Source organism: Carassius carassius, chromosome 31, assembly GCF_963082965.1.
Source record: "Carassius carassius chromosome 31, fCarCar2.1, whole genome shotgun sequence".
Taxonomy (NCBI): domain Eukaryota; kingdom Metazoa; phylum Chordata; class Actinopteri; order Cypriniformes; family Cyprinidae; genus Carassius; species Carassius carassius.
In genome coordinates, this window is record NC_081785.1 from 30,930,282 (window position 1) to 30,956,987 (window position 26,706).

The following is a 26,706-nucleotide window of genomic DNA, read 5'->3' on the forward strand; positions in this document are numbered from 1 at the left end:
TTGAGAATATTTAGATATCTGATTAAGATACAAAAAAAATATAATGAGTAAGATTTGTATTCTTTTTTTTCTTTTTGCAATGTAACTATACTGTAAGAGCTCATTAATTAATGCATTAATTAATATTAACTAACTGCTTGCAGTACTTCAGTTATTTAAAATGCACAAACGATATAAATAATTCTCATTTAGGAATTGCTTTCATAATTACTTAAATTGCTAGGAATTCATTGATTTAAATGTCATTTTGAAACAGAAAAACTCGAATAGTATTTTTTTGTAATTTTACTGAAATAATCTTTAACTTTAATAATTTTTTCCCAATTTTTATTTGTATTTTTTTCATGTTAGCTCATGTCTGATAAATATAATTAAGCAATACACATGTCTGGTTCTGGTAAAGTATCAGTGATTGTTTTGATAAGTGTTTAATGGTTAGTTATGAGCTGTCTGTGTGTGTGTGTGTGTGTGTGTGTGTGTGTGTGTGTGTGTGTGTGTGTGTGTGTGTGTGTGTGTGTGTGTGTGTGTGTGTGTGTGTGTGTGTGTGTGTGTGTGTGTCTGGTGAATGTGGGCAGTAGATGTAGTTAATGATGATTATTTCTGCGCCTCGGTTCTGATGATTAGTGTTTGTTCTGCTGATTCTCATCTCTCTCACAGCTTCTCTTGTTTTGTGCTTTTCTTTCTCTTTCTGTTGCATCTTTACTCTGCATCAGTGACACACACACACACACACACACACACACGAGCGGGAGGAGGCAGTGCTGACTCATTCTTCCTCACCTCACTTCCTGAGGCCCATATATGGACTAACAGGAAGTGCAGCTAACGCACACAACCCATCTCCCTCTCTCGGTCTGTGTCTCTTTCTTTCTATTTTTCTCTTTGTGTTTCTTTGTTCTATTTATCTGAGGTGAATCCTTGAATCTTAATGATTCTTCTGTGTGTGTGTGTGTGTGTGTGTGTGTGTGTGTGTGTGTGTGTGTGTGTGTGTGTGTGCTGTAGAACACATTATTACCTTACATCATGGACTGATGAACCTAAACAAAGTAACTCTATAAACACCACAATGTGTGTGTGTGTGTGTGTGTGTGTGTGTGTGTGTGTGTGTGTGTGTGTGTGTGTGTGTGTGTGTGTGTGTGTGTGTGTGTGTGTGTGTGTGTGTTTCTGCAGATAATCAGTGTAACTAACTCTCCGTCACGCTGCTGTGGTCGACCTGACAGTCTCTCCAGGGTTTCTCTGGATGTTTTATGAGTCTGAGCTCAGTCGGTGTGCGTCTGTGGGATTTTTCTGCTCCAGTAGTTGAAAATGCTGCGTCACTAACTAAACCAGCAGCAAAACTCTCCTCAACAAACACACATCACCCAAACACTAGTTTAGTCATAAACTCGTTCCTACCTGTCACTCATCCTCTGAGCCGTGAGGACACGCCCCTTTGTGTGCTATTTGCAAATAAACGTGTATAAAAAAAAATTCGTAAATAGATAGATAAATCAGTAAAAAAACGAATAAATTAATAAATAGATAATTAAATGTCCTGGTGTACATCCAGTCAAGCAGTAAATCATCATATTTTCATGATTTCTGAAGATCATGTGACACTGAAGACTGGAGGAATGATGCTGAAAATACAGCGGAGCATCACAGAAATAAATTACACTTTAACACAGATTCACACAGAAAACAGATGATTTACATAGTAACAAATCTTTGTCTGGCGGTGTATGTTCTGTGATTGTACAGGTTCAGTAGGTTCGTAAAGGTTCCTCAGCTCAGTTTTCTCTCTGCTCCACACACCTGAAGCTCTTCTGATGTTCCTCAGATGTGCTGAAGATCTCCAGAGCTCTGCTTTCATCTGCAGTGTGGTTTCTGCTGTTTGCTGAAGCGTCTTTGTGACAGAGTCGACATAAACCCTCTCAAGATCTTAAAAAAGCCCTGCATGTCTCCGGCAGATGAGAGTCTTGTGTGACAGACGCAGAGCTGAAGGACAGACAGACAGGTTTATTCACAGATGAAGGATGCTTGAAGAAGCTATTACTGTCCACTGAGTGAGTAAAGACCAGAATAACATGTTTCATTTCCGTCCTGATGTTGAACGTCTTACGCAGGTTAATCATACCTTACAAGCACTTATTAATATCAGTGTATTTATAGACAGAGGCCAAAACACACGTGTTGATGTTTGTTCAGGAAAATGCAGATGCAGATGTCACATCTGTCCCAGTGCTATTTCAGTATCACTCAGTTCTCTCTTAGTTTTATTATTATTGTGAATTATAATTGAACATATGTGCAGCTTTCTTAGTTTCATATGCTTTGAGCTGAAGTATTTGTTGAAGTACAGCGTGGACTTCTGATGGTCTGAAGACTGAATTAGTCTCAACACACAGGACATGAATCAGAATGAACTCATTTCAGATATCAAGGCTCTAAAACACAAGTCTGAATGCAGCTTTCGGTAAAACTTTATTACCAAACGACATACAGACTGTGAGAAACCTTTCAAGTATAGCTCAACTTATTTGACTGTGTGTGTGTGTGTGTGTGTGTGTGTGTCTCTGTGTGTGTGTGTGTGTGTGTGTGTCTCTGTGTGTGTGTGTGTGTGTGTGTGTGTGTGTGTGTGTGTGTGTGTGTGTGTGTGTGTGTGTGTCTGTGTGTGTGTGTGTGTGTGTGTGTGTGTGTGTGTGTGTGTCTCTGTGTGTGTGTGTGTGTGTGTGTGTGTGTGTGTGTGTGTGTGTGTGTGTGTGTGTTTGTCTCTGTGTGTGTGTGTGTGTGTGTGCGTGTGTGTGTGTGTGTGTGTGTCTCTGTGTGTGTGTGTGTGTGTGTGTCTCTGTGTGTGTGTGTGTGTGTGTGTGTGTGTGTGTGTTTGTCTCTGTGTGTGTGTGTGTGTGTGTGTGTGTGTGTGTGTGTGTGTGTGTGTGTGTCTCTGTGTGTGTGTGTGTGTGTGTGTGTGTCTCTGTGTGTGTGTGTGTGTGTGTGTGTGTGTGTGTGTGTGTGTGTGTGTGTGTGTGTGTGTGTGTGTGTGTGTCTCTGTGTGTGTGTGTGTGTGTGTGTGTGTGTGTGTGTGTGTGTGTTTGTCTCTGTGTGTGTGTGTGTGTGTGTGTGTGTGTGTGTGTGTGTGTGTGTGTGTGTGTGTGTGTGTGTCTCTGTGTGTGTGTGTGTGTGTGTGTGTGTGTGTGTGTTTGTCTCTGTGTGTGTGTGTGTGTGTGTGTGTGTGTGTGTGTGTGTGTTTGTCTCTGTGTGTGTGTGTGTGTGTGTGTGTGTGTGTGTGTGTGTGTGTGTGTGTGTGTTTGTCTCTGTGTGTGTGTGTGTGTGTGTGTGTGTGTGTGTGTGTGTGTGTGTGTGTGTGTGTGTGTGTCTCTGTGTGTGTGTGTGTGTGTGTGTGTGTGTGTGTGTGTGTGTGTGTGTGTGTGTGTGTGTCTCTGTGTGTGTGTGTGTGTGTGTGTGTGTGTGTGTGTGTGTGTGTGTGTGTGTGTGTGTGTGTCTCTGTGTGTGTGTGTCTCTGTGTGTGTGTGTGTGTGTGTGTGTGTGTGTGTGTGTGTGTGTGTGTGTGTGTCTGAACAAGCTCAGGGCTCGTCAGGCAGCAGCTGTGTCTCCTCAGATAACTGGATGAATGAATAAAGAGGTCTGGCTCCTTCTCCTACATATCAAAAATATATATTCATGTTTCACACAAACAAAATGAAATCTGTTTTTAGGACAAACTGTTTTTGCATTGTGACATTATTTTCATGACAAATCCTTAGATTTCTCACGACAGTAATACATCCAGTCTGACTACAGACTGATTTATTTAATTAAGAGTAAAACATGTACTTCCATTCTTATGAAGACCAAGCCAACCAAGCAAACCTGTGTGTGTTTCAGCAGAAAGCGCTTCACGACGCCCTCTAGAGGCAGCAGTGCAGTATGACACCTGCAGAGCCTCACAGTGACTCACACTCTTACACACAGACCAGTGTGTGTGATGAAGGAAGGCCCAGGCTTCATGTCATGACTTCTGACCCCAGTGTTTCAGAGCGGTCCTCCTGCACCTGATGCACTGAGAGCCAGCGTCTGGCTGGATGTGAACTTGTGACGCAGATCTCCAGGAGGTATTTTCCTAAGTGCAGGTTACAGGCCTTCATCTTCCTGTCTCAGAGCGAGGGAGAGTCAGTGAATCATACATGACTGAATAAGTGTTTTCCTACCTTTGCTTCCGCCGGTGAGTAATGTGCTCACACCCTCCGCTCTGCTGTATTCTCAGAGTTTGGCTGAAGCTCAGGAGCGATTGCGAGGGAATTCGGCCCTCAGCGGAGGCACTTATTTGGACACACGGCACATTTGCGGGGTTTGGGTAAATATTGCACTGGATGCTGATAAAACAAAGGAGTCTGAGCTGTTTTCTGCATGACTTGCTGTGGTGATGTGGTAATGTGGTCACGTTGGTGGCTCTGGGAAGAATCCGCCGACTCTCCCGCCTCCACAAGGATCTCCTGGCGGGAAACGCACAAACGCCCACAGACACATGACGAGGAGAAAAACAAATACACTTAACCAGATGAAGTCCACTGCAGTCCTAACGCCACAAAAACACAACATGGAATACATTTAACAGATATATATATATATATACACACACAAACAATATTATAACAATACCATCCAAAAGTGATTCTGGTTACACTTTACAATAAGGTTCATTAGTTCACATTAGTTAACAATCTTAAGAATTTATTAATCTTAATTTATGTTAATTTCAGCATTTACTAATGCATTATTAAAATCACAAGTTGTGCTTGTTGACATTAGTTAATGTACTGCCAACTAACATGAACAAACAATGAACAACTGTATTCTTATTAACTAACATGTTGTTCATTTTTTATTCATGTTAGTTATTACATGAACGAATGTTAGGAAAATGCAACTTATTGTAAAGTGATACAGCGATGCTAGTATATTTCACAAATAATCACAAAGAGATGTCTAGTTACTCATTGAAATAAGTGTGAAATAATATTTTCAGTCAACAAAACTTAACAAAGTTCACTGGTTTAAAGTTCCCAACACATACACACACACACACACACTCACACACACACACACACTCACACACACTCACACACACACTCACACACACTCACACACACACTCACACACACACACACACACACACACACACACACACACACACACACTCACACACACACTCACACACACACACACACACACACTCACACACACACTCACACACACACACACACACACACTCACACACACACACACACACACTCACACACACTCACACACACACACACACACTCACACACACACACACTCACACACACACACTCACACACACACTCACACACACACACTCACACACACACACCTAAAAAACGTCTACTGCGTGTTTTGTTGTTTTAATAATTATTTTATTAGTCTGTTTGAATGAATAAGTAGTTTGATTATGATGTAAACAGGAAAAGGTGGTGTTGTAGGAACTATTTCAACTCAGAATTTGTTATTAAATTTCACACATAAAGAAACTGTGATTAACACATTGAATTAAACGTGAATTTTGAAAGACTGGGAAAGTCAAATGTATTCCAAAGATCATATCGTGTAGTAATGTTGTTGTAGTTTGCTGTGTGTCCGTTGTGTTGATTAGTGTGGGCTTCAGGTGTAATGATGTAACTCTCGCTGTCAGTGAGAGAAAGCGCCGTGAAGTCTCTCTTTCCGGTTCTGCGCTCGTGTGTGCGCACATCGGCGCTCTCCTTCGTCTTTCTGTGTGTCCAGAACACACACACACACACACACACACACACTCTCTCTCTCTCTCCCCCGCGCGCTGTCTCATTCACTGGTGCGCGCGATCCACGCAGGGTGGAGGGGTTTATAAGGCAGCGCGAGGAGGCCACACGCCACTCCGACTCAAACACTTCAGACCACAAGCAGCAAGACTCCGAAGCCGAGAGTACAAGTACCAACCGAACCGAGACACGAGAAAAAGCAGACCGAGAAAAGCGAGCCACCGGAGCTCCGCATTCGTTCTTTGCGCGTCATTAGCTCGCTTGCTCTCACTGGAATACAGAAGCAGCATTAGAAGAGGTTGGTAGTAAACTCTCTGGAGTTTGGTCAGAGTCGCTTTGTGCCGTTGCGCTTGTGGAAGTGAAGTGCCCTGAGACTTGGACATCCAGCCCGGGACGTCTGGACGCGTTTAGACCCGTTCCCGCATCCCAGCATTCCCGCGGATGGAGAGCGCCTGTTAGACACGATAGAGTAACTCAGTAACAGGTAACAGAAGCTGCCGTTTGATTTAATGCACATTCATTGCAAACTTGGTTTGGTCAGCGGCGCTTAACTACTTGCTGATGTGCGGTGCGAGGCTGGATGGAGGTCTGCATGGATGCGTGGTGCTGAAGCTGTGCCGCTGTCCGCGGTGCTGAAACACCCGCTTCTATAAGCTGCTGCTGTGCTGTGCTATTTGTCTTGTATTAAGTTTGTATGTTTCCGTCTTTAGTGAAAGAAGATCGTTTGCCAGTGTATGTGAACTTTTGCAAAAGTCTTATTTTATGAACAGAAGATGATTTAATGTTTATGCTTATTTAAGCATAATATACTCAAATGCTTAGTGAGTAAATTATTAACTTTTAGTTCACTTTAGTTGCTTTTAGCATCTGCACATTTAGTTCTAACTGCAACGCATTTTATAATCAGTCAGTATTCATGCTCTTTGCATTCTGTGTTTACTTAAATTTGTTGCGCACTGATAATTTCGCTCCTCTTTTCAGAGCTCGGCTGATAATGTCTGCAGCGCGTGCGTCAGCGAGCAGTTTCATTTGTTTGCACATAGCGATAAATTAATTTATTTCTTATTTGATCGGATCACACTGCAAACAGCTCGATTTCTGATTTTGCTGCAATGTATAGTTTTACTAATTTGGCATGTAGATAAAGATATTCATGAAGTGTTTTTGCAAAGTATTCCTCCTGCAGGTGCATGACATTAATGAGTGTTGTTTGTCGAAGACTGTGTGTTTGGTCATGTACACAGTGATTGGGTGTTTGTGTTATTGTTCTGAAAGCACTAGACTCACACTGAGATGTCTCAGCAGCAGATCTGAGCTCACAGATGGCTCTTAGTGTGCTTGGCAGAGCCGTGTGTGTCTCAGACTTTCCCAGGATTAAATACAAAGTGTCTGTGTTTGTTCAGATCAGATACAATCTAACATTCATCCCAGGATCAGACCGGTCAGAAGACATCAGGGGTTAATGTGCGCGCTGGCTTCACTTGCACGGATTCACATAAACTCTGTGCATCTGTCTATCTCTCCGTCTCTGTCTGTCTCTTTCTCAGAGACGTCCTGCTGACTCTACTTCAGCTCTTTCGAAAATCAGCTGTTTCCATAACTGCAGATGTAATGTATAATTTCAGCCCCCTAATTGGGCTATAGAAAGAGGTGGAGTGGCAGAGCTGAAGTACTCTCATTTTCTGTAGAGCTGATAGTTTCCGGTATCTCAAACTCAATGCAGTGCAGAAAATCAGACATGAGCTGCATTAGTGCTGTAACTAAAGAAAGCCAACAGAGCAGAGCAACAATTTACCTCATTTTATGCAACTGTTGAGCTTTAGTTTTTCAGTCTCAGTTTCAGAAAGAGGAAGGTGATGATGAAGATAAGGGGACACTGGTTCTCAGAAAAGGACCTCTCACAGCTGCTCTCTCTTTTATCTTGCTCCTGAATGAGTGTCTTTGAGCAAAAGAGAGCGAGATGCCAGAAAACAAGGCAAGTCCTATAATAGAGCGAGGGACTGTGTTTGGAAAAAGAGAGGTGCAGCTTATAATGCACACAGATGCTCCACATGTTTCTCGAGCACCTGTAGCTATGGCAACAGTCAGATTTTGAAAGTTCCTCAATAGCTGCTTTCTGTCAGGGAGGGGGCATGTGTTCCTGCAGAAATATCCTGCTCTCTTGCTGTGAGAATCTTTCCAGAGCTGCACTTTCGTGGGTGCAAGCTGAGTCTTCGTGGACGTCAGTTTGACGCAATCGTTTCTGCCACGTGTGAAAGCGTAGGCAGTAGAGAACGAGAGAGCGATGTGGAGAGAGATTCCTGTGAAGGGCACTGTAATTATAGTCTGAGTGTAATGGCAGAGCTTGCATTAGCGGCAGCACTCCGACAGGGCTCGTCCAAATGCACACTAACACTAATGGAAGGCACAGCTCTCAACTACAGATACGATTCAGATGGCAGACTTGTTCCAGTGTGATAATTACAATGACTTTCATGCTATGATTGACAGGTGCTAACTCTGAGTGCCTTCTGTTTCTTGTTTTCCCACAGATATGTCCCCTTCAATCTAGTGAAGAATCAAACCCTCCATCCACATTTACTATAGTAAAAAGATCAAACCCCTGCCAGATCAAAGAAGCCAAGTTAACTCCTATCAAAGGGTCCACCCGTCCTCCTGAAGCGAGAACATGGAGTGGTGGTCCGTCTCATTGGCGCTGTGCACATGCATGTGCGTGATGTTCACCCCGAGCATCTCCACTCCCTCTGGGCCAGCATCTGCCACCTGTGCCACCCTGGAGCAAAGCCGATTCTTCGGTGTGTTCTCCTCTAAGACTGCCCTGCCATCAACGCCTTGCTCCTGGACCCTGCAAAACCCTGATCCTCGCCGATACACTGTCTACATGAAGATCACCAAGCCTACCGAGTCCTGCACCCCACGACAGGTCCGAACCTTCCAGTTCGACTCGTTTCTGGAGACCTCTCGCACATACCTGGGCATGGAGAGCTTCGATGAGGTGGTCCGACTGTGCGACGCTTCCTCCGCGGTGGCCTACCTGGAGTCCAGCAAACAGTTCCTGCAGGTGCGGAAGGTGATGCCACGTCTTGGTATGGAGCCCGTTGAGGAAGACAAAGGGAACGATGAAGGCAGCCAGTTCAACGCCGAGTTTCTGGTTGTGGGGAAGAGGAACCCAAGTATGCCAGCCTGTGAGATGCTGTGTCAGTGGCTAGAAGACTGCCTGGCCACCAGCACCCATGGAAATCCCTGCGGCATCATGATGACCCCTTGTCAGTGCTGGGAGCCTCCCAAAAGGAGAAACGGTGGCTGCTACAGGGGTGGAGTCTACACCGAGAAGTGCTCACCCACCATTAGAGACAGCAACCGCGATGCCGAGATCATGAGTAAGTCAATTCACTATTATTCACTATTAATATTCATATAGCGCTTTTTACAGTGTAGATTGTGCAAAAGCAGCTTTACATTATTAAACAGGGAAAAAGTGGGTCGAAATAGTGTTATATTCTCCTCTGGCCAGATGAGACCAGCAGTTTAATTCTAGGCTGCAACAAAGTCAGATTGTGCAGAGGACTGATGGCCATCTAGCTGATGAGGTCTTCAGAGGGGATCTGTTTCTGGGGCTCATCTAGTTAACAAGTGTGTGAAATGCAAGCTTCCAGTAGCAACTCATTCCAGCAGGCAAAACCGTATGCTCTCCTAAAAGAGAATAAACATCTATTGATGTGGTTCTGCGGGAGCAGCTGCTCTATAGCCATGCTCCACAAGCCTCCGTTTGAGCAATCAATGCCCTGTGCTTGAGGTTGCCATAGCAACCCACCGGGTTCCAAAAGCACCACATCCAAAGAGCGCCTCAGTGTAAAAGGGAGTTCACCCTTTAAAGTGGTCTCATATGGTGTCCTGGCATTTGGCCTACAAAGCTTTTTTGGTTTAGAAAAGGTTCAAATGCACTTGTTTGTCAAAGAGACTTTTTCGCCCCGCTGTTATGAAGGCTGGTATCAAACCTACATTTACGTCAAAACAATGCCACATCGATTGTCAATAAGCTTATTTGATGCCTCTATTATGCCCCTGAAGTTTCCATGCAGATAGTTGACCACTAGATGTCAGAAGTGTTTTCATGACTCATTCACAGCGAATGTCCTCTTCTCTTCCACCTCTTCAGCATTTCTCACCCACCTTGTGCACTTAACAGAAGTGATGTGTAGCTTATCTGTGTGATGTGTTTGCAGAAGGCTGGAATGGATGGGGCCGCTGGTCCGAGTGCAGTAACGAGTGCGGTGGCGGAGTCCAGGTGCGCAGCCGCGTGTGCCAGCCTGAGGATGGTGTCTGTGAGGGTGTCGTAGAGGAGGGACGAGCCTGCAACCCTCAGCCCTGCATCGGTCAGTACCACATCCATAAATGTGACCCTGGACCACAAAATCAATCATAAGGGTCATTTTGTTTTTATTGAGATTTAGACATCATCTCTCCATTGATGTATGGTTTGTTAGGAGGACAATATCTGTCTGAGATACAACTATTTGAAAATCTGGAATCTGAGGGAGCAAAAAATCTAAATATTCAGAAAATCATCTTTAAAGTTGTTCAAATTAAGTCCTTAGTAATGCATATTACAAATCAAAAATTAAGTTTTGATACATGATCTTTACTTAATATCCTCATGATTTTTGGCATAAAAGAAAAATGTATAATTTTGACCAGTACAATGTATTGTTGACTTGCTACAAATATACCTGTGCTACTTATGACTGCTTTTGTGCTATAGGGACACAAATGTGCACTGCAGGGAATGCACGAGCATGTTGTCTGATCTTACATGTGGCTTTGGGTTGATTTGTCCAGGTCAAGTACGACAGAGAAGTCAAGGTCTGCGTTCCATCATCGGCCAGCGGCGTGATGCTGATGGCACCGTCATGGCAAACCAAGCCCCTCAGAAAGGTATGTGTCTCTTTTGCAACATTAGAAAGCAGTCCGGATGTTGTGGAAGTGTTGTTCTAAATCAAACTCTTTGTTATGCTGCAGAAGAGGTACAGCAGGACACGTGGTCTTCATGGAGCGTGTGTTCAGTGAGTTGTGGTGAAGGCTTGCAATCCCGCACACGCTCTTGCATGACATCCACTTACAGCACCCAGTGCAACGGCCCTTTGAGAGAGAATCGACCCTGCAACAACACCGTCGCCTGTCCAGGTACTGCAGCTCACATAAATACAATGCCTGCATTTGTTTGTCTGGGTCCTGGAACTGAGGGATTGAAGAACAATGCTGTTTTTTCAGTGAACGGAGCGTGGGACGAATGGGCTCCCTGGAGTTTGTGCTCATCCACATGTGGTCGTGGATACCGTGATCGCGTCCGCACCTGCAAACAGCCTAAGAATGGTGGAGAACCCTGCCGTGGACCTGTCAAACAGACCAAGTTCTGCAACATCGCAGTCTGCCCAGGTCAGTCAACTGATCTCTTTTCCAGATCTCAACACCAGATGGCACTGTTGACCTCAGAAATGCAAGCCCTTTTCAAATGCAACAAGGAAGATGACTGTGGAGCTTCAATAATAATAATTATTCTGTCTTTCCCCTCTGCATAGTTGATGGCTACTGGAACGACTGGTCCGCATGGACTCCTTGCTCTACCTCTTGCTCAAATGGAACGATGAAGAGAACTCGTGAGTGTAACGGTCCCTCGTACGGAGGCTCAGAGTGCAGAGGAGAATGGCAAGAAACCACCAACTGCTTCCTCAAGGACTGCCCAGGTACAGTATTCCTGTGCAAATGTTTTCCCAAAATGGTTCTGCACAAGTGTTTTTTTATGAAAGATACTCAAGTGTGTTGTCGCCCTCTAGTGGATGGGAGATGGCTGTTGTGGAGCTCATGGGGCAGTTGCAGCAAGTCCTGTGGTGGAGGCCATCAGCTCAGACAGAGAGTCTGTGAAGGACCTTTCTTTAGAGGAAATCCATGCATCGGAGATAAATCAGAAATGCGAAACTGCAACGAGAAGCGGTGCCCAGGTGAGAGCTCAAACCAGATGTTTTACTCATTTATGCACCAGTTTTAGGCAGCTTCTTTAAGGGCTTATAAAAATGTGTGTCACAGAACCTCACGAGATCTGTGGAGAGGAGAACTACGGCAGTGTGGTGTGGAAGAGAACGCCTGCGGGCGACACGGCTGCTGTGTCCTGTCCTTCTGATGCCACAGGTACTGATCTGAGATCTCAGTCATCCGGAGCTCTGGTTTCTGTGACGAATGTGGGTCATTTCCTGATTTTAACTCTTTCCCCGCCAGCTTTTTTTTTTTTCTTTTTTAAGTTCACAGCCACCACCAGCATTTGTTTATGATTTTCACTCAAATTTTATTTCATGGCCCCCAGAATATTTTGTTGTATGAATATCTGAACATGCAATACACCAAGATAAAGACAGACCATAAAAAAATAATTATTCAAGATTTTTTTTTATCCACTCTGTAACATTAGGCAGTTTTCATTTACATGTGGTTTAGTGTTGTTTAATATTCATATGCTTACATATTAGATCGCTTGTCTTCCTGGTTTGTGTTTTTGATCAAGTGATTCTAGACTCATTCAGTCAAGTCATGTGACCTTTATTTATATAGCGCTTCATACAATACAAATTATGTCAAAGCAGCTTTACAGTAAATGGTAAAGCTTCATATTAACAGAGAAATAGTTTGTCAATGATGCAAGAGAACAATGATAAAGAGGCATTTTTCCAGCTAAAGTCAATTAATTGATGATTCAGTGATGATATCATCCATCATTCAGGAGAAGTGTAATAGCGCCTCCGAGTGTATAACAGTGAGAACACAGAGACTATGAGTCTCCGGAGTTTGGCAGGTAGAGAGTTAATGAAAGAGACCGTGGATAGCATTAACCCTTCTCTCCCTGACTCCTGCAGGCCTGATCCTGCGCAGATGCACACTGGACGCCGTGGGTCTGGCCTTCTGGGAGAACCCCACTCACATCAAATGCATCTCCAAGGAATTCCAGCACATCCAGACCCTGGTAAGCTCTGTCTACTCATACTTCATGTTGGCAGAAAGGCTTCAGGACTGGATTCTCAAGCTTCCTTCTCCTTCCAGATGCGTGATCACGTGATTCCATCTCAGAGCGGTCAGCTGGTGGACGGTGTGTCTGAGGTGCTGTCCAAAGTGAGGATGGTGTCAACAGATAATCTGAAGTACAGCGGTGACCTGCTGGCTGTGATGGAGGTCCTGAGGAACAGCACGGAGATCTTCAGAGGCTCAAAGATGAGCCTGAGCAATGCAGATGTGGAGGTATGCTAAACCTCCATGTGAAATAAGTGTATGTGAGAGAAACACTGATCTAATAACATTGATTTGTTTAACCCACAGAATTATGCTCACACCATAAGTAACTTACTGCAGGAGACACACAAAGAGAAATGGGATGAAGCTCAGCTGGTGAGTGTGTGTGTGTGTGTGTGTGTGTGTGTGTGTGTGTGTGTGTGTGTGTGTGTGTGTGTGTGTGTGTGTTGAAGCATGTGTCCTCACACATGCACACTGTGTCTTCATGCTGAAAGAGAGAACTAAAGAAGCAGAGAAATGCAGCGCACCCACATGACAGCAGTCTCCGCCGACACACACACGTCAGCTAATGAATCAGTCATCAGACCATTCAGAGGAGAACTGAGACATGCTGTTTCAGTACTATTAATACTATTATATTATAATATAATACTGTATATAAAAACTATTATGAATAATTTCAATTTTTTATTTTTTATATTTTCAGTTCCTGTTTTAGTTAGAGATTGTTGTATGTGCTGATGTCAGTTTATTTAGTTTTGGTTATTGTTATTTTAATATTTCCATCTATATCAGTATATCTATCTACATTAGTGCTGTTTTTCTCTGCTGCAGATGGGCGCAAACATCAAGGAGTTCTTCAGTCTGGTCGAGAGCTTCATTGACATGATCGGACGTCAGATGAGAGATTTCCAGGACATCTACGAGGTCACAGACAATCTTGGTGAGTGTGAGCAGGTCAGGAGTATGAGGCAGCAGGAGGATATATGAGCGTGTTTCTGACTGTGGTTTCCTGACCGTCTCTTCAGAGCTCAGCGTCCAGAAGCGTCCGCGCACCATGACCTCTGATGTGACCTTCCCCCTGAAGGGCTGGCGTGGGATGATCGATTGGGTCCGCAACTCAGAGGAGAAAGTCACAGTGTCCCGCAGCGCTCTGAGTCTAGACGTGCCAGGTACACACACACACACACACACATTCTGACATGTGTTTGGTGTGTAAGGAGACTAATGCGGCTCTGAATGTGTGTGTAGATGCTGAGCAGAGCACTGGGTTTGTTACCGGGATCGTTCTCTACAGAAATCTGGCTCCCATCTTGTCCTTTCAAAGGTATAAGAGTTCAAACATCGATTGCATTGTGCTGATAAACCCTTATATGAATTTCCTGATGAAACTCAAATGTTATGTTTTTTATTTGTTTGTTTTTAATGTGAACCTGTAGCACAAAACCAGTCTTAAGTCACAGGGGTATTTAATGGGAATTTACTCAATTCTGTTTTATTCATCAAATAAAATGTATTCTTATTTTTTCCGTCTATTTTGTTTGACTTAATTCATGATTTGTCTCCATTATTTATTTTACGTTTGCAGTTGTTTCTATTCAATCATGTGACGTTAGAGCAGAGAGTGAAGGAAAATCAAAGCAAAGATTAGTGATGAGTTTGAGATGACTGATGTGCACCTGATCAATACGAGTGATTCTGATCGATCAATCGTCTTCTTCTCCTGCAGCAACAGCACACTGCTCAACTCGAAGGTTGTCACGGTAACAGTGAAGCCCAACCCTGGCTTCCTGTCTGCACCTGTTGAGATCGACTTCCCACACCTGCACAATGTGAGTCTTCATGGAAACCAGAGCGCAGATGCTCGTGTTCTTCTCTGAATGTGTGTGTGTGTGTGTGTGCAGTTAAAGACTATGGAGGAAGTGACATATGACACAGACTCCCTCTAACCAGACCTCTCACGCCCGTCTCTCTCTCTCTCTCTCTCTCTGCAGGGCACTGTGAACGAGACCTGCATCGCCTGGGACGAGAGCGAGAGGTGGGTGGATCACTTGTGTGTGTGTGTGTGTGTGTGTGTGTGTGTGTGTGTGTTGTCGCAGCTCTAAAGGTCACACTCTCTCTCCTGCCCTCGGTACAGTGTGTCATCTCCACACCTCCCTGACAACTGCTAATCATATGCAAATGAGTCTCTGCCCCCTTACACTCACATCACTTATGATCTCATGAATATTCACAGAACATTCAAAACCTTCAATGGCTCTATTCATCCTCCACTGCCCACACACACACTTACACACACACACACACACACACACACACATAGACACAAATACACACTTCTTAAATCAAACATTCAGATCTCTGAACTCCATCCATCTAAATGTATATTTTTAAAATGTTCATTCAAACAATATTCTAGTAGTGTATTTACTGAGAATGTTCTCAGAATGTTCTGGCAAGATTCTCTCAAAATTATGAGCAAACGTTCTTCCAGTAACATTATTAGAGTGTTTGTACGAAGGTAGTTCAGTCTTTAATATTGTTCTCAAAAGGGTTTATACGTTGTTCATGGAACATTTTTCATAAATATTTAGTTTTTAAACACTCTTATATGTTACATATTTCAGAGAACATTTAAAAGTAAAGTTTGCATAAGGTTTGCAGAATGATAAAATTGAACATTCCATTAATGTTTTCTCTAGCGTTCACATAACCAAGAGAAAAATGATGTATGACTTTCAGATGATGTATGCATCTTAATTTCACAAAACTGAGCCCTATGACTGTTTTTGTGCTCCATGGTCACATATATCTGAGAGCATCACTGTGGTCTGGAGTGTGTGTGTGTGTGTGTGTGTGTGTGTGTGTGTGTGTGTGTGTGTGTGTGTGTGTGTGTGTGTGTGTGTGTGTGTGTGTGTGTGTGTGTGTGTGTGGACGAGCTGCTCTGCTGCTGAGTGTGTGTGTGGGGGGTTTATTTGACAGTGTATCTTACTCTTGTGTGTGTGTGTGTGTGTGCAGCGCGTCTCTGCTCGGCTCCTGGTCCGCGCGCGGCTGCAGATCGGTGGCGCGCGACTCCAGCACTGCATGTGTGTGTGACGGACTGTCCACCTTCGCCGTGATCGCAAGACCAAACCCTGATCTGGTAAGAGTCCGATCATCACCGGACCATCTGTGTGTGTCGCCGTCTCTCTCTCTCTCTCTCTCTCTCTCTCTCTCTCTGTGTGTGTGTGTGTATGTGAGAGAGAGTGAAAATGAAGCGTTAACCGTTCATCATAGATCATCGTGTGACTGGATCTGACCGTCTTTAACGTGAGTTCAGTCTTTATCTATCGACGGTTTGATTGATAGCTAACAGAGATGATGCGGTGTTGTGATCAATCGCTTCTCATCACAACATCAAATCCTCTTCAGGAATCTGATGATCGATGATGGAACCTATTATTTTCATTCTCGTATTTGTTTGGTGCTTTAATGTGTTCGTGTGATCGTTGTTTTTGATTTTTTGGTGCAGAAGCAGTTGCCATGGCAACTGCATCCGCAGCCCTGCGCTGTAATTATCAGCACCAGAGAAAATAAAATATCTTTGCTCTGCAACGCAGCACGTCCAGACACAATGCCTCAGTTTAAACAACATCACGCAGTGCAAGTGGGTTTAAAAGACCTTTTACATGCCTTCAGTGTATGTCTTTTAAGAGGAAATATGATGATGCGTTTCATTCTGCAAGGGCACATGAAGGTGGAAAGCAGCTTATAATATAACACACTCACAGCAGCAGTGGAGGAATGTGGAGCGTCTCTCACCTCCACGTCTCCTTCACATCAGCTGCCCTGTTTCTGCCAGTCATTCTGTCCAGAGGGAGCTGTGTGTGTGTGTGTGTGTGTGTGTGTGTGTGTGTGTGTGTGTGTGCATTAACACTGATGTTACCGTGTTTCCTCACAGAACATGGATAAATCTCTGTTGCCGTCGGTCACGATGATTGTGGGATGCGGAGTGTCTTCCCTCACCCTCCTCCTCCTCCTCATCATCTACGTCTCTGTGTGGAAGTAAGAAACTTATCGTAATGCTTGATTTACTGATTGATTGTTATGATTAATTTAATTGATGTGTGGTTTATTAATTGGTTGCATCAAAAAGGTTATGTTACAAACATATTGATGTCATGAACCAATAAATTAGATGTTCACTACCTAACTGTCAAATTTTAGATTTATACAGTAAAATAGGTCTAGAAGTATGTGTATTTTGGTAGAACTTTAAGAACCATTTTACAGTATTAACTAACATGCATATTGTTAGCATATTGACTGATTATTAGTATTTATATAGCATAGTTAATAGTTAACTAATCGTGAGAAGTTGACTAAAATATTTAAATATGGATATATATCTCTAAACTTTTTCTCAGACCCCAGTCTATAAAAAAAACTCTGGTTTGGTTGATGGAATTTTATTAATTTTCTCTCTCTCTCTCTCTCTCTCTCTCTCTCTCTCTCTCTCTCTCTCTCTCTCTCTCTCTCTCTCTCTCTTCTCAGGTACATCCGTTCTGAGCGCTCAGTGATCCTGATCAACTTCTGTCTGTCAATCATCTGCTCCAACGCCCTCATTCTGATCAGTCAGACACAAGCACGCAACAAGGTATAAATCCGAGCCTGAAGCTGACTGTTCACAGCACACATCAGCTCTGATGACCAGCGGCTCACCTGTCACTCCATCTGTCTTTCGCAGGTCATGTGTGCTTTGGTGGCGGCATTGCTGCAGTTCTTCTTCCTGTCCTCGTTCTGTTGGGTCCTGACGGAGGCGTGGCAGTCCTACATGGCCGTTACAGGCCGCCTGCGTAACCGCATCATCCGCAAGCGCTTCCTGTGTCTGGGATGGGGTGAGTGTGTGCACTACTGTTGTTGATTATAGAGAGTGTTGCATGTCTCAAGCGATGGGGTGTTTAACTCTATCTGGATTCTCTCTCAGGTTTGCCTGCTTTAGTCGTTGCTGTTTCGGTCGGCTTCACCAAAGCCAAAGGATACGGCACAGTCAACTAGTGAGTATTTCCCATCTTGTTTCCCATCTTTCTTTTTCCATCAGTGTCTTTGTGAATTTAACACTGGGGTTTCTTCTTCTCTCTCTGCAGCTGTTGGTTGTCTCTTGAAGGCGGTCTCTTGTACTCATTTGTGGGTCCAGCAGCTGCTGTTGTTCTGGTGAGGATCCTCTCATGGTCAATGCATGATCGACAGCATGTGCATTGTTGAGGCTTCACTGATGTCTCTTTGTGTGTCTTCAGGTCAACATGGTGATTGGAATTCTGGTTTTCAACAAGCTTGTGTCCAAGGATGGCATCACGGACCTTAAGCTGAAAGAGAGGGCTGGGTAAGACATTCTGTACACTCCTGATTAAACTCCAGTCACACTGAAGAGTCCAGAGCATGTTGTATTAAATGCACTGTATTTCAGGGCATCGTTGTGGAGCTCCTGTGTGGTTCTCCCTCTTCTCGCTCTGACGTGGATGTCTGCAGTATTGGCCATCACAGACCGCCGCTCCGCACTGTTTCAGATCCTCTTCGCTGTCTTCGATTCTCTGGAGGGATTCATCATTGTCATGGTGCACTGCATCCTGCGCAGAGAGGTCAGTATGCTTACAATCAAAGCACATATGCGTTTAATGTGTCTTTGAGTGTGCTTGAGCTCATAAATGTGTGTTTTTCAGGTTCAAGATGCGGTGAAGTGCCGTGTGGTGGACCGCAAAGATGATGGAAATGGTGATTCCGGCAGCTCCTTGCAGAACGGCCACACGCAACTCGTGGTGAGTCTATATGCAAGTATTCTCATGCATTTTACATTTTAAAAAGGGCATTTATAAATCAAATTTATTTTTTCCTGTGTGCAGTCTGACTTTGAGAAGGACGGCGACTCAAACCGACCAGGTGAGGATATAAACAAAAAAATGCCACATTGATATTACCATATCACGGAGGTATCCAAACCTGTTCCTGGAGAGTTTAGCTTCAACCATAATTAAACACAGCTCAATCAGCTAATCAAGTTTTTCTGGATTACTAGAAACTGGAAACTAAACTATGCATGACACTGGCCCTCCAGGAGCAGGATTGGACACCCCTGCCATAAAGAAACTGGGGGGCTTATCCAAGGCTTATCCATGCCTCATGATCTGACCTTCCTCTTTGCCTCCCTTCAGGTGGAATGAAGAGCTCCTCTGAGGAGAAGATGCCCCCACCACAGATGCCCCTTCCCCTCGGCCCAAATTTCCATACCCTTCCGTCTAACCCCACCGGAAAAAGTCACATTCCCCCTGTCCCAGAGTACTCCAGCCATACGCTCACCCTACGGAGAGAGAAAGGTCACGGAGTCGACCCTTCCTGTGGCAAACCCGTGTACGTGTGTGACAGTGAGCTCTTCAAGCAGCTGGATGCTGATCTGGCCCTCGCTCAGGCCGAGAGCGTCTGTCCGGATGGCAGTGGTTATGTGCTCCTGCCCAACACCACCTCCACCCTTCGTGCCAAACCCAAGGACGACTCCAGCAGCTCCGGCAAATACAATATCACCACAGAGCTCCCACAGGCCCGTCTCATGCATCTGAGTGGAACCTTCGCCGAACCGCAAGCCGCCTATGCTGTCAAAACACTTCCCGCAGACCGTGTCAGCGTATCATACTCGGAGCGCGACTCGCCCATTCAGAACATCCACAATATCTCTAGTGAGAGTCATGTGACCAGCAGTCTGGGTGACACGTTCGACTCCATGAACTCCATGATGTCCAAAAGCGAAACCATCTCCACCTTGTCCATGAGTTCTTTGGAAGTCAGCGAGGGGGTAAGAAGTTACATTTACACTTCGTTGAATGCTGCATCTGAAGAATTATGCAATGTACATGATACTTAAGTTTGTTGTCGCTCTTTCTGTTTAACTCTCACAGAGGCAGAAATCTCGTTACGCAGAACTGGATTTTGAGGTAGTTACTCACTACAGAGTTTTCCACTGTAGAGTTACATGAATTTAAATCTATAACAGTGCAGCTTTAACTGTTCCTTTCTTTATTATGTAGAAAATCATGCACACACGCAAACGCCATCAGAACATGTTCCAGGACCTCAATAGGAAGATGCATCCTGCGGAGAAGGACAGGGAGTCACCAGCATCCGACAGCAAGGTGAGCTGCAAATTTGACGCTCATGTGAGGAACTGATCAGAGCTGTTTAGAGCTGTACCATGCTCACTTACTTTCATTGGTTGGTCTTTAGAGTAATGTTATCTTCTCTCTGCAGTCCGTCAGATGGAGCGTTTCCTCCGCTGGAAGCGATAAGACAAACCACAGCGTAAGTGTCTCGCTCTTTCGACTGCATGAGAAGGACATTTTCTCATTCCTAACTGCACGGTCTCTAACTCTGTTTCCTAATGTTCCTTTTTAGGATAAGCAGCAGGGAGCAATGGATCGGTCCTGGGAGAGCATGAGCAGGTCACAGGCATCTCCTCCTGCCTGGGTACGGAAGGACATGGAGCCATTGCAGGCGTCTCCTCTGGATCTCCAAGGCATGGAATGGGAAAAAGCCGGAGCGACAATCCCTCTGATGGGCCAAGATATCATCGACCTGCAGACAGAGGTCTGAGGGCACAGCGTTTAACCCTGAACACCTCGGTCTGCTTTTGATTTGGGAAAGAGAGCGGAAATGAAGGGATGAGCATGCAGAGTGCAGAGAGGTAGAGAAGACCCCGAGAGGGGAGTGCTGTACCCATCTGTCATTTGAATATGTGTCTCTCTGGCTTCAGAAGTAGCTCTCAGCTCAAGATGACACTGACCTCATAAGAAGGCATCTGAACAGGGAGAAAGGTTTTCCGAACTCCACGAGGGGAAAGATTCTGGTCGGTTCATCGAGAGCTTTTCCCAACACGCTTCCATCTGGTCCAGGAGGTGGTGTGGACGCCCGCCTGTGCTCTTTCATTTTTCCGCAATTCCGTTTTGGAATGGTGCGAATCTTCCTGCAGGAGGGTCGAACGCTTTCTTGGCTGCTCAAGTTTGGCCTTTGGCGGCCCCTTCCAGAGCGTTTTATTCGGTCAAGAGGCCGATGTCTCCCATGAGCCTCTAGGGGTTGTTAGCTGTGCCCAATGGACACAGATAAACTACCATCGCTGTGGTCTTTGTTTTTAGCGCTTTGCGTGAAGCAATTCTGGACGCTTCCATCAAACTTTGGGAAAATAATTGTACTGAAAACTTGATTGTAAAGAGCTGAGCATTTACTTCCCATAATTCCTTTGTTGTTATTGTAACAAGTTATTATTATGAATGTTATTTCTTTGTTATTATGATCATGTTATGATTTTGATGATATTGTCTCTCCTCTTGTCTTCATACCTGTGTTCATCAATGTTTAATTTTAAGTTCCATATGAAACGGTCCGTTCATTCCCGAAACAGCAGCAGGACGATGTATCCCAGCATGAGCAGCTGATATTCTCAGCATTCTGGGAAATGTAGTTGGAGCAGCAGTGACTGTGTAGCCTTGGACTCTTTGAGGATGAGCTGTTGTTTCCTCCTCCGCTCCATTGGATCAGACCACTGTGTTCCCTCCATTCCCACCAGCAGCTCTTTCTACGGCCTTTTGAACGAAGCCCCAGCACACGTTATGGGCTCCTGCCCACCTGTGAACTTCCGCTGTGCCGGAAGTAGTTATGCCAAACAATAGACTGGCATCAGTGCAATTTGAGGACATATGCTTGATGCCCAAGCAGGACTGGAATCTTGGCAGGTTTTTGTTAACTATTTTCAGAGTTTTATATCATCTTTATAGAGCATATAGAAACCTTTATGACAACACTGTTCATGGACTATTTTAGCTATTATGTGAGAAGGACAAAACAAGATGTGTCTTGCTGCTAAAAGAACTTTCATGAAAGAAAAAATGCTATCAGAATAATAGCATAGAGATATATCTGACTGTGCTTCAGGAAAATGCCCTAGAGTTTTTTACTAGATTCCTCCATATTGTTGAGACACTGAACCCTCTGTCGTTTTTTTTTTTTGTTGTTGTTGTTGTTTTTTTTTTTATTTGTTTGTTTTATTTAAAAGGGACAATGCACATTAATGAACATAAGGACAATGTCCAAATGTAAATGAGCCAGATATAGCCGTACAGACTAATTTTCATCTGGAGTCCCTGGCAAGTCGTCTGTATGGTCTCTTGTTTTATAAATCTGTTTCTGTCCTGTTTTTAAACCTGTTTCTAAACCTTGTGTCTCTTCATTCCTGTGAGGTTCCTGATGTCGGTCTGAATCTCCAACACCAGAGTCTCTGTGTGTTTCACTTCCTCTTGTGATTGTACAGTTTTAAGAACAATAGGCGAAGGTGTCTCGTTTCTAATAAAAAAAAATAACTAAACATTACATTGTCTGTTCTTTACTTTTCTGAATAAAAAAAAATGTATGCACTACTAGCAACACCAAACTGAGCTGAAAATTAATAACTGTTGGGTTTCTCGAACATTCCCTCCTCTACCTGTCATTGGTCAGTCAAACATTTCAGTCCCGCTCTAAAACTCACATGATTGGTCAAGCCAGAAGTTGAGCTATTGAGCATCTTAAACAAACAGATTAATGTTCTGATAACATCAAGCTACCAATCACTGACTCAGAACATGAAACTGACACCCCAAACAACACATACAACACATGTACTACAGCTTTAATGACAGTAGTTTGGGGGAAAGATATCTTGTTTTCTTGCCTAATGTCTTTTTATGCGTAAATGTATTATCAATTATCGTCATCAATATCAAAATAGTTTCCATTTATTTTCCCTAAAAGTCATGTTTTTATTTGGTCTATATATATATATATATATATATATGAGCAAAACTTTACACAGCAAGAGTATAAAACAAATCTATATATAATTTGGTCATTGGCATCAGGCTCTTTCTTTCAGGAAATTAGTCTGTTTGGACACAGCAGGCTTATTTCAGCTTATTACCGATAAAACTAAATTTGCTTTGTTTACAGGATCTCTATTAATATAAGAGAGTGAAAACCGACCTGAACTGCTGGATATCATCAAGACACATTACAGTAATTGCATTTAATTATAAAACAGGCTACAGTTTTCTGAGTAGTTGTCATGCAGTTTTTAGGGTGTTCTGAGTGGTTGCTATGTAGTTGCTATGGTGTTCTGGTGGTTCTTATGTGTTTGCTAGGCAGAAGGCCAAAATAAAGGCACACCATCTGAATGGTTACAGAATTTTCATTTTCATTCATGACATATTCCTGTAATGATGGTGAAGTGATTATGATGATGAAGGTTTTGATGATGATGGTGATCTGTTGTTCTCATCTATCACCCCTTCCATAGTCTTCCCCTCACCACTCATTTCCGTCCCTTTGTTTGAGTCAAAGCTCTCGTGTGTAATGCATTTAGTTAGTGGCATTTAGAGCGCGACCCATAATGCACTGCATCGGCTCTTGTGTCTGGATGTAAATGCCAAATGCTCTCGGTGCGACGGGAGTAATTGTGTGCAGGGCTGTTGTTTCATTCCACATGATGGTATGAATGTGCCACTCAAAGCTTTGTGTGGGTTTTTGGCTTGTTACTCTCAAGCCAAGAGAAGGTAATTGCGCTGTTGAATATTGTGAGTCACATGATGGCACTGGCGTAAATGAGAAAGTGGGCACTCGGGGATTACAGCTGTGCTTCTGCGTCACGGTGAAATGCCAGCGGACTCGAGAGTGCAGTTCAGCTCCGCGGGGAACAGCTCTCAGCATCTGGGGACTCAACCCAAACTACTCAAGCTCACTGTGGTCTGTCAGAGCACTGTTGTTTCACACGCTTCAGCTGATAAAGAACACTACCCTCATATTAATATGTGTTCAGGTAGTGTTGTTCTTTAAGTCACTCATCACAAGAACTAGAGCTGCTAGTCACATACTGATAATTTGAGCAGTAAGGATTTAGTTCAGCAGATGTGACGGAACAGCCTGGCAACAACATGCCAATCATCCACAAGTCACCTTTATTTATATAGCACTTTAAACAAAAAGGACTCAGAATTTGTGCTCTGCATTTAACCCATCCGAAGTGCACACACACAGAGCAGTGAACACACACACACTGTGAACACACACCCGGAGCAGTGTTCATCATTTATGCTGCGGCGCCCGGGGAGCAGTTGGGGGTTCGATGCCTTGCTCAAGGGCACCTAAGTCGTGGTATTGAAGGTGGAGAGAGAACTGTACATGCACTCCCCCCACCCACAATTCCTGCCGGCCCGGGACTCGAACTCACAACCTTTCGATTGGGAGTCCAACTCTCTAACCATTAGGCCACGACTTCCCCCTAAACAACATTAATTAGGAAAACAGTGTCAATAATGGAAAAAGTTTGGTTAAAGGCAGTTCATCATTGGATTCAGTGATGTCATCTCTGTTCAGTTAAATAGTGTCTGTGCATTTATTTGCAATCAAGTCAATGATATCGCTGGAGATGAAGTAAGACTAAGCAAGCCAGAGGTGACAGCGGCAAGGAACCGAAACTCCATCGGTGACAGAATGGAGAAAAACCTTGGGAGAAACCAGGCTCAGTTGGGGGGCCAGTTCTCCTCTGACCAGACGAAACCAGTAGTTCAATTCCAGGCTGCAGCAAAGTCAGATTGTGCAGAAGAATCATCTGTTTCCTGTGGTCTTGTCCTGGTGCTCCTCTGAGACAAGGTCTTTACAGGGGATCTGTATCTGGGGCTCTAGTTGTCCTGGTCTCCGCTGTCTTTCAGGGATGTAGAGGTCCTTTCTAGGTGCTGATCCAGCATCTGGTCTGGATACGTACTGGATCCGGGTGACTGCAGTGACCCTCTGATCTGGACACAGACTGGATCTGGTGGCTACGGTGACCTCGGAACAAGAGAGAAACAGACTAATATTAGCGTAGATGCCATTCTTCTAATGATGTAGCAAGTACATAGGTTGTTATGGGAAGTGTTTCCGGTTCCGGTTTACCTAATTAATGCAGCCTAAAAATCCTTTAATGGATTTGGATATTAAAAGCACATTAGTATGTTATGTGTATGCCAGGTTAAAGAGATGGGTCTTTAATCTAGATTTAAACTGCAAGAGTGTGTCTGCCTCCCGAACAATGTTAGGTAGGTTATTCCAGAGTTTAGGCGCCAAATAGGAAAAGGATTTGCCGCCCGCAGTTGATTTTGATATTCTAGGTATTATCAAATTGCCTGAGTTTTGAGAACGTAGCGTACGTAGAGGATTATAATGTAAAAGGAGCTCATTCAAATACTGAGGTGCTATTCAGGGCTTTATAAGTAGTAAGCAATATTTTAAAATCTATACAATGTTTGATAGGGAGCCAGTGCAGTGTTGACAGGACCGGGCTAATATGGCCATACTTCCTGGTTCTAGTAAGAACTCTTGCTGCTGCATTTTGGACTAGCTGTAGTTTGTTTACTAAGCGTGCAGAACAACCCCCCAATAAAGCATTATAATAATCTAACCTTGAGGTCATAAATGCATGGATTAACATTTCTGCATTTGACATTGAGAGCATAGGCCGTAATTTTGATATATTTTTGAGATGGAAAAATGCAGTTTTACAAATGCTAGAAACGTGGCTTTCTAAGGAAAGATTGCGATCAAATAGCACACCTAGGTTGCTAACTGATGACGAAGAATTGACAGAGCAACCATCAAGTCTTAGACAGTGTTCTAGGTTATTACAAGCGGAGTTTTTAGGTCCTATAATTAACACCTCTGTTTTTCTTTTTTTTCAGAATTTAGCAGTAAGAAATTACTCGTCATTCAGTTTTTTATATTTACTATGCATTCCATTAGAGTTCCACAAAAAAATATAGAGCTGAGTATCATCAGCATAACAGTGAAAGCTAACACCATGTTTCCTGATGATATCTCCCAAGGGTAACATATAAAGCGTGAAGAGTAGCGGCCCTAGTACTGAGCCTTGAGGTACTCCATACTGTTAAATAGATTATTAATTACTCTATTGAATAGAATAATACCTTTAAAAATATTAAAGTAAAATTGCCAGTAGATGGTAAGAGAAATTTACAACTTTATTAGGAACCACTTTCGTTAGGGACATGGAGCTAGAGGTCTTCACGGGTCCAAACATTCGTGCCCGAACCCGAAAGGACCCGTAATGTACTACACCGAACCGACCCGGACCCGTCTAATATTTCAAAAGCTGGACCCGGACCCGTGTAGATCCGAGAAATGCCTACCTGGACCCGAAAAAGACCCGTCTATTATTTGAAAGCTAGACCCGAACCCGTCGGGAAGACACAGACCCGACTGGACCCGATGGTCACATATTCCACCTTAAATTGCTATTACAAGTCAATAAACCTGTTGCAAAAAATACAGCTTTTTGTCTTACCTAATTTAAAGAGCCGTAGTCTCTCTACCTGACTGCCTGTGATGCATTACAATCCTCCGACAAGAAAGTTATCCATGTTATTCCTCTCGTTATTCCAAGTCCAAGCTTAATCCTCTCATTATTTCAGCTTCAAAAGTCCTCTTGATGTCACGGTGACGGATGACAAATGCTACTGTGCACATGTACATTCTGACTCGAGTTAACTCACAAAATAACCTCAACTGTTTGCCCTTTTGAACTATAATAACGATAGCTCGTGCAATGCCATGGCTGCTGATGTTATTTATTTGCTAACATCTCTGCTCTCTGCTCTGCGTCGAGTCTGAATCTGACCAATAAAACTTTAAGATTAAACGGTTCATTTATATTTTTATAAAAATGGAAGAAAATGTAAAGCGTGGTTTGGCGGTCAAAGTGTCCCTCACTGTTTGCCATAGAAACATGAAACGCGATTGAAACTGCACATGCGTG

General features: G+C 43.7%; 1 protein-coding gene across 1 annotated transcript; it reads left to right on the forward strand.

Moving 5' to 3' along the window:
* Positions 1-5,860: 5,860 nt before the first annotated feature.
* On the forward strand, positions 5,861-21,875 carry LOC132111863 (adhesion G protein-coupled receptor B1-like). Its single transcript, XM_059519502.1, has 32 exons — positions 5,861-6,276; positions 8,324-9,172; positions 10,019-10,168; positions 10,632-10,727; positions 10,812-10,976; positions 11,064-11,228; positions 11,372-11,536; positions 11,627-11,791; positions 11,877-11,978; positions 12,698-12,804; positions 12,882-13,076; positions 13,155-13,223; positions 13,683-13,791; positions 13,877-14,020; positions 14,100-14,175; positions 14,578-14,680; positions 14,843-14,886; positions 15,867-15,990; positions 16,789-16,892; positions 17,382-17,484; positions 17,575-17,725; positions 17,815-17,884; positions 17,975-18,041; positions 18,125-18,210; positions 18,295-18,466; positions 18,548-18,643; positions 18,728-18,764; positions 19,037-19,671; positions 19,775-19,810; positions 19,904-20,008; positions 20,124-20,174; positions 20,268-21,875. The coding sequence occupies exons 2-32, from the start codon at positions 8,461-8,463 to the stop codon at positions 20,463-20,465; spliced, it is 4,602 nt and encodes a 1,533-aa protein (XP_059375485.1). The 5' UTR covers positions 5,861-6,276; positions 8,324-8,460; the 3' UTR covers positions 20,466-21,875.
* The last annotated feature ends 4,831 nt before the right edge of the window (positions 21,876-26,706 follow it).